General features: G+C 36.4%; 2 protein-coding genes across 3 annotated transcripts; both read right to left on the minus strand.

The window, feature by feature from the left end:
• Window positions 1–35: 35 nt before the first annotated feature.
• LOC110615227 (protein HOTHEAD) lies at window positions 36–2,539 on the minus strand. The gene is made up of 4 exons (XM_021757003.2): window positions 2,039–2,539; window positions 1,791–1,941; window positions 1,065–1,709; window positions 36–979 (listed from the first exon to the last, which is right to left on the minus strand). The coding sequence occupies exons 2-4, from the start codon at window positions 1,882–1,884 to the stop codon at window positions 105–107; spliced, it is 1,614 nt and encodes a 537-aa protein (XP_021612695.1). The 5' UTR covers window positions 1,885–1,941; window positions 2,039–2,539; the 3' UTR covers window positions 36–104.
• Window positions 2,540–2,554: 15 nt separating this feature from the next.
• Window positions 2,555–5,197, minus strand: LOC110615228 (myb family transcription factor PHL8). 2 transcript variants are annotated; one of them, XM_021757005.2, is made up of 6 exons: window positions 4,172–5,197; window positions 4,004–4,080; window positions 3,793–3,904; window positions 3,606–3,696; window positions 3,431–3,500; window positions 2,555–3,342 (listed from the first exon to the last, which is right to left on the minus strand). In XM_021757005.2, the coding sequence occupies exons 1-6, from the start codon at window positions 4,302–4,304 to the stop codon at window positions 2,734–2,736; spliced, it is 1,092 nt and encodes a 363-aa protein (XP_021612697.1). In that variant the 5' UTR covers window positions 4,305–5,197; the 3' UTR covers window positions 2,555–2,733. The 2 variants fall into 2 exon arrangements, with proteins under 2 accessions (XP_021612697.1, XP_021612698.1); XM_021757006.2 differs by having other exon boundaries at window positions 3,606–3,681; window positions 4,172–5,195.
• Window positions 5,198–10,184: the final 4,987 nt, after the last annotated feature.

The following is a 10,184-nucleotide window of genomic DNA, read 5'->3' on the forward strand; positions in this document are numbered from 1 at the left end:
GCCTGAGAATTGATTCCAACAACTGTGCTTTCCAGGAAGATGAGATAATTTTGACATTCTTTAATATTAATGGTGATATTGATAACTGAAGCACAAGTTTTTGGCTATGGGTATTCTTGGCTAGTAGAGATGGAAGCATTCTGTCGCTCTCTTAGAATCTTGATCCCTTGATACCTTCCCAGCATTAACACGGTAGCCATTGGATTTGTGCCTGGGGATTCCAGGAATGTTGAGCCATCTATAACCCTTAAGCCTTTTACTCCATAGACTTTGTAATCCTTGTCAACAACTGAACCAACAGTGCAGCCCCCATGGTAGTGATAATAGGTTCTAACGTTCTTCTTGCAGAAATTTCTCAGCTCATCAGGATTGGACATCAAATTATTCTGGGGTACAGTCTTCAGGAACAGAGCAACTGAGTCAGACTTTGTTACTCTTTCAAGCACTTGAACCATCTCTGTGCATCCTTCCATGTCTTTTTCCTTGGCTAGATAGTTGAATTGAACCGAGGGGTTCTGCCTTGGGTCTGTGCTGTTTAATTTCAGCTTCCCTTTAGATTCTGGAAATGCAAGCTTGATAGCAATTGGCATTCTTGTTGCATTGAAGCTTATTGGTACGGTTCCACCTTGTACTATGAATTTGAAGTCTTTTGCAATGCCTGCAACTTGAGGTGTATCTGGCAGCCGATATTCTGGTTTTGTGTCTGCTAAAAGGGCAATGGCAGGGTTGTCTTTCATCTCTCGGCCGACGCCTTTCAAGTTCAACACAACTGGGATACTGAAATTCTGGAGATGCTTTTTTGGTCCTATGCCACTTAACATTAGGATTTGGGGACTGCCTAGTGCTCCTGCTGACAAAATAACTTCTCCCCATGAACTTGAATTGTCCGGTTGGTTAAGGTAAGCTTCGAAAGTTTGATTGCTGCTTCCATCGCTCTTGATGAACTGAATGCCACGAGTTGTTGTCTCGTTCCTTTCACCTGCGTCATTGGAAGAGATCATATGAACCATCAAGATACTAAACATCAACCTCTTTGAACACCATTTGAAGATGTCTCTACTTACCATTGCTGTAGAAAATGATATTCCGTACTGTTGCAGTTAACAGAACTGTGATATTTCCTGGATTACCTGCAGCCAAAAGATCAGCTGATGTATGCCTTATTCCAAATTCATCAAAAATAGTCCCACCGATTTTTGTTCCCTCAATATGTTCCCAGCTGAATCCATTGTAAGGTAGAAATCCGGCTTCAAGGAGACCAAATTCAACGACAGATTGCCACATCGTCAGCTCAGGCTTGGAAACAATTTTGAACTCAACCCATTCATAAGCTTCCTTCACCAGCTCTTTATCCCACCCAACCTTTTCAACAAAATCATCACTGGCTCTGCTATAGAAGCCTCCATTTACAGCTGATGATCCACCAAGAACTCTTCCTCTATGGCCCATAACGCCATCCTTGGATATGAAGCTTTGAGCCACCGATGAAAATTCATCAGTCTGAAGCAGTGAGAAACCATAGTACATCTTACTTGCCACCAAAGGGTTTCCATAAGGGGAGCCTCCTCTTTCTACCACTAACACAGAGAACTTCTCTGAAAGAGTTGCTGCCAGGGAGCAACCCACCGTGCCGCCCCCAACAATAATGTAATCAAACGACTTTCCTGAGACCTCATTGACATCTGAAGTCATGTGGGGGAAGCTTTTTCCTACATTGAAGGGACAAGATGAATGAAATTAGGATAAATGTTTGATGTTACCAAATAAAAGCTGTGATAATATTGAGTTACCTTGAAGCAGCGGAGAAGATTCGCCCAAGTTAACAAATAGAACGAGAGTAGCCGCAAGCAGCAGATGACCATGAATAATCAGTGGATGATTCATCTCTTGGATTTCCAATTTCCCTTCCGCAGAGATTGCTTAGGAAAATAAAAAAGTTTGCTGCATATATTGGCAATTGTTGTGAGTTTAATTATTTGATTTTGCAGGCCTAGCAACAAAAATTGAACAAAGTTACTTAAGAACTAATGTACTTAACCTTACGCGTGGTTCAGCTAATGATTTAAACTTTGTTGGGTGCTTAATGATTCTAGTGCTGCCATGATGATTTCTTCCTCTGGTGTCCTGCTGCTGCCTCTTTATCTTTTTTTTTCCCCTTTAAATCAACATATATTTATTGTTTTCTTATGGGGGTGGGGTTGTTTTCTCTTTGAAAGAGCAAGGATAAATTGAGCAACCTAAGAATTCCTTTCCTGTTTCTTCCCAAAATTAGTTTTAGTATTCTCACGTCATTACTGGAATAATCAACAATAGAATAGTGTCAATAGGTAGCTGACAATATTGAACTTCGTGTCATGTCCCCGAAAGACAACAATACGATTTAATCTATAAAAATATTTCTTAATTGATCAGGTAACCACCATCTCCTTTTACCCAAAATAGGTCTACAGCAACATTTGGAACTCTCTGACCACTGTAAGCATTTGCCTTTCAAGTATTAAGCATTTCAAACATGTCATGCTGCTGGAGAGAGAGAGGCTAAACAGAGATGTGCCCACACAATATATATTATACCATCTTTTGATAATGGATATGGCGTGAAAAGTTCCAGGGGCTCCATGCAGATGCCACCAATATACATAGTTTATAAACAAAGATTTAACTCTAACTATTAACGTTGCTACTGGATAGACTATATTGCTAAAACACTTCAAGTACAATGTTCCCACAACTCTAAACTTGTCCATTCACTTGTTCGATTCCCTTGCAATTCAGGTCTAGTGTTTTTGAACCTGATTCAAAGTCATTTTGATAATGGCTGTTGAGATCAAATATTCTCAATTTATCTCCACTTTTTGATCTTTTCACCAGCGGCTGCTCTACGCAGATGCCATCGGAAATTGTGCTGCAACTTCTCTTCTTCACTTGTTCACTTTTGTGATTATCCCATGGGTTTTCTTGGGGGTGGATATCCATTAGAGGTAGCTCAATGATAACTGGATTGGAATTATTGGTGTTACCCAACTGATTTTTTTGTTTCATGTCTTCCTTTCTCCCAGAGCTCTCGGATGATGTCAAGGAGCTTTCTACTGAACAAACTGTGCCTCTCATTAGTTTCCTTTCTGTGTCTTTTAAGTTCGAACCGCCTATTTCTGTCAATTCTGAGATTGAAGAGCTTTGACATCCGGTGTTAACCATTGAGACTAATCGAGATAGTTCAGCTTTTGCAAGTTCTATTCCCAAAGAGGAATTATACCCAGAAAGTGCTTCTTGTGCCTTTTTCAATACTGATTGTAAGTACTTCCCTTGAGCTTCTATTCTCAGTTGTAAATGCCTTTGTACCTAAAATAACATCGCTAATTCCATTGATTTCTTTCTGATATACGAATGGCTATGTAGTGTGGAAGAAATGGAGATTTCCTGGTCTTACCTCAATCTGTTCATGAAGTTTCCTCTGTACTTCCATTTGCATTTGAAGAGCCTGAGCAATCTGAAAGCTTCTGTTTAACACAGCACTTTGAATCAGACAAAAAAAGAAAACCTTTCCCATGATCTTATCAACCCAATTCATCCATAAGAAAATAGAGATTATTTCCGACTATTACTCATTAATTGGATTTTGATTTCCATCGGCAATTCCTGCTCTTGGATCACAATTACTACTTTGGATCTCTTTGTAATCTGCATCAGAGAGAACTATGAAAAAAAGAAACACCCAAAATCCAAAAAAGAACACAAACGAGAAAAACAATAATTCCTATAGCTTTAACTTGTTCATTACTCATATCTCACCTTCTTTCTTATTCTCAATGCTGGCCTGAGACTGAGACTGAGACTGAGACTGAGACTGTGACTGTGACTGTGACTGTGACTGCGATGGTTGGCTCTTACCCAGCCTATACTTCTGCCAAAAATAAAGAAGAAGAAAATACAATCACAATTTTGTATTCCTATATTGATAAAAGCAAGAAATATTGATCCAGTCACTGTAAATAGAAAATGCCTGTAAATGGCTCTTGAGGTGGTACAAAGTAAGTCCAGGAATTCCCATAGACCGCATCAGATTCTTTGGTGTTGCCTCTGCTCATACACAATCATGGAAAAGATCAGATTTTGCAATTACAACAGAAAGAGTATTTAAATATATTATATACATATGTGGAAACTTAACTGTCTGCTCCTCCAAGTTGCCTGACAGATTCAACAAACCTTTGATGAAGTTCTGGAGTCCATTTAAGCCTAGGTTTTGCATCAGTGGACAAAACCAAGTTCATGTTCTGATTTTGCAAATTGTGAAGACCCATTGAAATTTGGTTGTGTGGATGAAAGGGGAAGTAGAAGAGTGAAACATAAATATGGGGTTGGATCCTATTTTAGCTATGGGTTTCAATTCAATATAGTGGGAGGTGTGTCCTTCTCTTTATAATTTTGGAGTTGTTGGGCTGTCCTATGTTCTCACTCCATATCTGGAAACATGAGTGGGGTTATGTTGGAGGAGGAATATATGCCCATGAGCTGTGGCTCTTCCATTTCATACTAACTTTTCTTTATTAAAATTTCCTTCTTTCTTCTTTGACTTGAAAGGGGGGGTGGGGGGTGGGAAAGAATCTATGATGCAGCAAAAACAGAGAAAGCAACACAGTTCAATTTGCGTCTCTCAAAAGGAGAGAAAAGAGGAAAAGTGTATGGTTTGTTTTTATCTTGCTGTTTTTCCACATCTCTATCTCTCTCTGTGCTTGATTCCCTGATGAGTTAGGCAGCCCCACCATGATGAATAATTCTGAGAAACTTTGAGGAAAAATAAAAATGTCTGATGGGTAATTCTGTAATGGATATTTCTTTTTGCTGAAATGGGTCTATCGTTCTTTTTAAATTTTCTATCTTTTGCTTTATTTATTTATTTATTTTTCTCTTTTGAGGAGGCTGTAGTGTGATTGGCAGATTCTTTTTGTTCTTTGTAGGGCTGGAGGAATCAAAGAATCTATCCTTCGATTTTAGGACCCAAAACTTGCCCTATTTTTCTTATAAAGAAATATTCCAGAAAAGGTGAATCAAATCAGCAAGCTTATTAAATTGAAGATAAACTTCCTCCACGCTAGAAATTCTTTTCTGGAAATTGAACCAAAAAGAGACATACCTGTGTGAGATTTATCCACTTCCAGGGGAATCTCAGAATCCCAGTTTCAAACTCAGACTGTCAGTTGGCCCTATCGGATTATTTCTCTCAGTTAACACAAGGTAAAAGATAGAGAAATTATATAGTACAACCATCGTATATATAATAATTATATTGTATTAAGCATATGGTGGATTCTATATAAATCTTATTATAATTAACGATCAAGACGATTGCATTGAATAATTTCTCTAGAAGATATGCCATCAATCAGTAATGAAAACCTGCCTTTCAAGTATATCTTCTATCATGTATAGATGCCCATTGGAGGAAAAATCATGTTTCTTTCACATTTACTCTCCCACCCTCCTCCAACCCCCACTTTAGTTCTCTTTTCTTTTTCTTCCTTTTTTTTCTTTTTTCCCTTTCATCTTTGTCCCTTTTTTTCTTATATATATTAAAAAAAATTCCCTTGAAGATCATGATTGATGAATAATGATCTAACTTGCTTTAGAATTCTGCAAGTGGCTGCATTCAATTCAATTGCAAAGGGAACTAAAGTTGGATATTACTTCCTGTTAAATGGATGATAAGCTAAATTAACACTTCCATAATGGATCTGATAATATAAATAAAGCTGAAACTGAAGAGCATCTCATGCTGGTTGCTATATAATACAAAGAAACACAACTACTATGTAAGAGTTAACAAGATTGAATGTGGGTGTGGGGGTGTCGCTTACGCAACAATAAATCGAGGAAAAAGACCCACTTATTTCTGGTTGAACACTTTTCTAATATGAAAGCAATTAAGTCTCCTAAAGAAATATATTCCAAAGGGAATGTTAGCTTTAACTCTGTAATCCATATCTAAGCTGAAACTGAAAAAAGAAAAGAAAAGAAAAGAAGAAAAAGAAAAAGAGAAGCCAAAATGGCCAACAACAGATCGTAAAAGTTAGTTGAATCAGATCAATCTTAAGATTTCTTGGGTTTCGGTCAAGGGTGTTGATCAAATGGAATCAAAATTCAATGATTGATCTCCCAAAGCATTGCCATCCCAGTGCCATACATTCACTTGGTCTGCTGCATTTACTTTCCCAGGATTCAAAGATGAAGATTAGATACCAAGTAATATTTTAAACACAGATATTTAGTCTAGTAATAGACCTATCTAAACAACAGAAACCTTGGAAGAAATCAGCAAGATATTCTTTATGAGAGTCCATTGCTTATTATCAATGATGGATTTCAATCAGTTGACTCAATCCTTATTTCATCAGCTGCGAGTTGAATACAAGACAGTCAAAATGGAGAGAAAAAGTCCACTGATCATGCTTTTACTGTCACCATTCCCTTAGATAAAAACTTTTAACTGCTAAAGTACCAAAGCAGTGGACCCAATTAGGAGCAGGTCCAGTTCAACAGTAAGTTCTTCCTAACAAAAGCATCTTCTTCTGTCCCAAAGCTATAATTCCTTAGTGGAAATGGCAAGCTCATAGATCATATTTAAAGAAAGGAATAAAAATTATTGAGAGGTTTTTATGGCATGTGGGTGGCCCGAATGTTTGAAAAACAAGAAAAGAAGGAAGAGTTATTACCTTTCTCTTTAACCAGCTGCTGTACTTGAAGGCTTCTTTCTCACTTTAATATATTCCATAATAGGTAAAGGAGATTCTAGGATGATGCCAAAGAGACCCAGTATTTTTTTTTTTAAGCCAGTAGGAGAAGGTCCGGTGAATCAAAAGTCATTTAAGCAAAGGTGCCTCATCAATTATTATTCTTTTAAGGGGCCCATTACAGGAGATCTCATAAATTAAAAAGCATGTAAAGAAGATGAGAAGAATATGGCCTCAGGAATCAGGAAAAGAGAAACAAAAGGAACTAGTCACCATCCCACTAAATAATAATGAGAGTTATCGAAGCAAATGCAAATTTACGTAGAACACGCACTGAAAATGACGTGAGCAATATGTCACTACTCCTATTTAGTTCTGTACACACTAAAAATGAGCAAGTGATTGCAGGCTTTATAAAGGGAAAAAGAGTGAGCACTTAGCAATTATATAAAAATGACGCATTTCTTGCAAATTTAATGCACATTGTAAAGTGAAATGCGAGTTTCTAAAGAACAAAAAGATGTACAGTCTCACATATTATTGATATGAAGTCACATAACACCACTCATTACTGGTGCAAGCCAGTTGAAGACAAGATTTTCCTGACCGTTATAGCATAGTTAATAAAATGCAATTGCTGCAGCTGCAGTTGTATCACTGGCCCAGTTGCAGCAGTATCCCTGTGCAAACTGAAGCTACTGCAGCACGGGAGAAGGCTGGAGTTAGGTAAAGCTAAAGGAATAGATAAAGCAATACTTATACATGTGGACAACATTTGGACTTTTCTTTGAGAAAGAGGTGCCAAATAAAAGGGAAAGAAAAGGAAAAAAATTCCATCTTCAAGTGAAATGTCACCATCTTGTGGAATGGGCATTAACAAATTAACTAGTCAATCCAATAAGAAAGAAGAATATAGTATTTCATTAGAGCATATGAACAATCATAATCTAACTTGAAAAGCAACAGCTATCATATATTCAAACTTTAATATTTAAAAGTGAATCAGTTAGGAAATGAGCATTCAGAAGAATCAAATTAGCAGAATGATCTTGAGCCTAGACCAACTAAGCCAGAGTCAGTCTTGGCTCTTGCAATTGTAAATCACCTAGCAAGTTTTCCCTCTTACCCAAGTGAAATAGTAAACAAAAATTGAACATGCATATGTCAGAACTACCAACTAGTCCCATCATATTTTAATATCTGGACATGATTGTGAACCAAAGAGTGCAGATTGAGGTTCATCTTAATCATGGGATATGGTGTAGTAGTTCTTGATATTCAATACATGTGAGTTCAATGTAACACATAATCTTATTAGTGGTAGACATAATTGCTAATTTCACTAGAGTAACAAACATTATACATGCCACATTAAGTGATGTCCAATTTCTAGAATCTTTTTGAGGCACATCTTTGTCCAATATCTCATGACTTGATTGACAGAGACAAAGTGGAATCTTACAAAGATATTCGCTCAAATAATTCAGGCAAGACTAAGTCATCCAGTCCTGATAAAATTGCTACATCTAATAATGAACTACATGACTTGACCCAAACCACCAAGATCCTTTTACTGCATGGAAGAGGGAGGAGGAGGGTACAGTGAAATGCAGAAACCTGATTTTAAGCTAACAACAAGAATTAGTTTCATTTTGAGTCTTAAATCAATTATGAGTTTGAACTTGAGAAGATATAAGAACTAGGGAAATACATAACAGGCGAACCTTTTTTTCTTTTTACTGTTAAAAGAAGAAAAAAAAAACACTTGAGCCCTTGTTAGTTTAATATAAAATGAAGTGAAACCATTATTGAAGTTCTTGGCTTCACTTCAAAGCTTTGTACTTTTTTTTAGTACAATTTGCTCTGAATTGAATTCGAATTTGAGACTCTAGCACTGGAGCCCACTAATATAAAGCGGTGGGATTGATTAGAGGTTATGTGTCTGAGTGATATTAACTAAGCAACTCTTCCCAACTGAATAAAGAATTAAGACAAAAGTATAGGAATTTTGAGGCCGGCTTGGCTAGAGATTCTATCAGCTCTATGCAGATTGAAAATGAAAAATAAATATAATATGAGTGGTTTATGAAAATGGCCAAACACACAATATAATGACTGAAACAAAATTTCCACACAGACAATGTAGCCACCAATGACAATTATTAGAAGGCAAATAATTCCGAAAATTATGATGCTCAAAAGGAATCTCATAAATAGTTGATTTTGGAATTATTATCACAAGATATTAAAATCACCTAATATACAATAATCACCTAAATTTGCAATAATCATTGGAGAAGACAAAACTCACCTAATATACAATGAAATGGTTTATTATACTCCTCTCCTCTTCTATTGCATTCAAAATTTCCCAAAAAAAGCTTGCATTGCAATTGAGACTACGAATTATCCAGATAGAAAAAAGAAACAATTGGCCATTCAGCAAACTCACAGTGACAAAGTAGAAACCAATTTTTTAAAAAAAATCCCATTTACCAATTGAAAAATAGGAAATTTATAAAGGTGGGTTGAGAGGATAGCAACAAATGATTAATGAGCTTTCGGATGTACCTGGAAAGAAAATCATATCTCGGCAGATTCCAGACAGTGTGCATTGTAGTTCTAACATTTTTGGCGGCTAGCCATTGCCGGGACCGAGAATGGGAAAATGGATCTAGATGTGGTCGCGCACTCGCGCTTGGATCCTGAAGGGTCAAGCCATTGAGACAGTGGATTAGAATAAGATGATTAATTAAGCAAATTTCGGAGAATTGGGCTTGGCGGCCAAGGCCAGTCGAGTTATGAACGCTGGACTGTGCCGCTTATGGCTTTCATTTGGATTTCATCTGGATTTCATCATGTTTTTGTGGATGCAAATTTTATTCCCTTTAAAGATAACTTACATAAAAAATATATATATTTTTATGAAAAATATTTTTTAATAAAATAATTTAGTTTTAATTGGTTAATTTTAATTTTAAAGATAAAAAGTATTAAAAATTTATAATAAGACAATTAGAGTGGAGAAAATGATTTTCTCAATTAAAAAAAAGTAATTTTTTAAAAAATAATTTAATTTTTTTAATTAAAAAAATATTTTTTATTGTCCAATTTTCATTAACCTCTCAAATATTAAAAAAATATAAAAAATAAACAGAGTCTTTTTATTTCATAGCTTAATTTTAAATGTCAGTCATATGCCTATTAAGAATGTGGAATTTAATTAGTCTATAAAAAGTATTTTGTAAATAAAGGATTATTTAAATTGATAAATCTTTTCCTCCTCCTGGTCCATGATAGATCTGGTTTTCTTCTGGGTCCCTTCTTGCTGGGCTCCCTGGTGGGTCTCTCCATGTTCTACCTGGTGAAATGACCTGTAAAATAAGAAAAAATGGTCAGGGGCCTACCGGGGGTGCCCCGGTGGAGACCCTCCGACGCTCGAGTCAGGTTTTA

This window comes from Manihot esculenta, chromosome 5 (assembly GCF_001659605.2).
Source record: "Manihot esculenta cultivar AM560-2 chromosome 5, M.esculenta_v8, whole genome shotgun sequence".
NCBI classification, from domain to species: domain Eukaryota; kingdom Viridiplantae; phylum Streptophyta; class Magnoliopsida; order Malpighiales; family Euphorbiaceae; genus Manihot; species Manihot esculenta.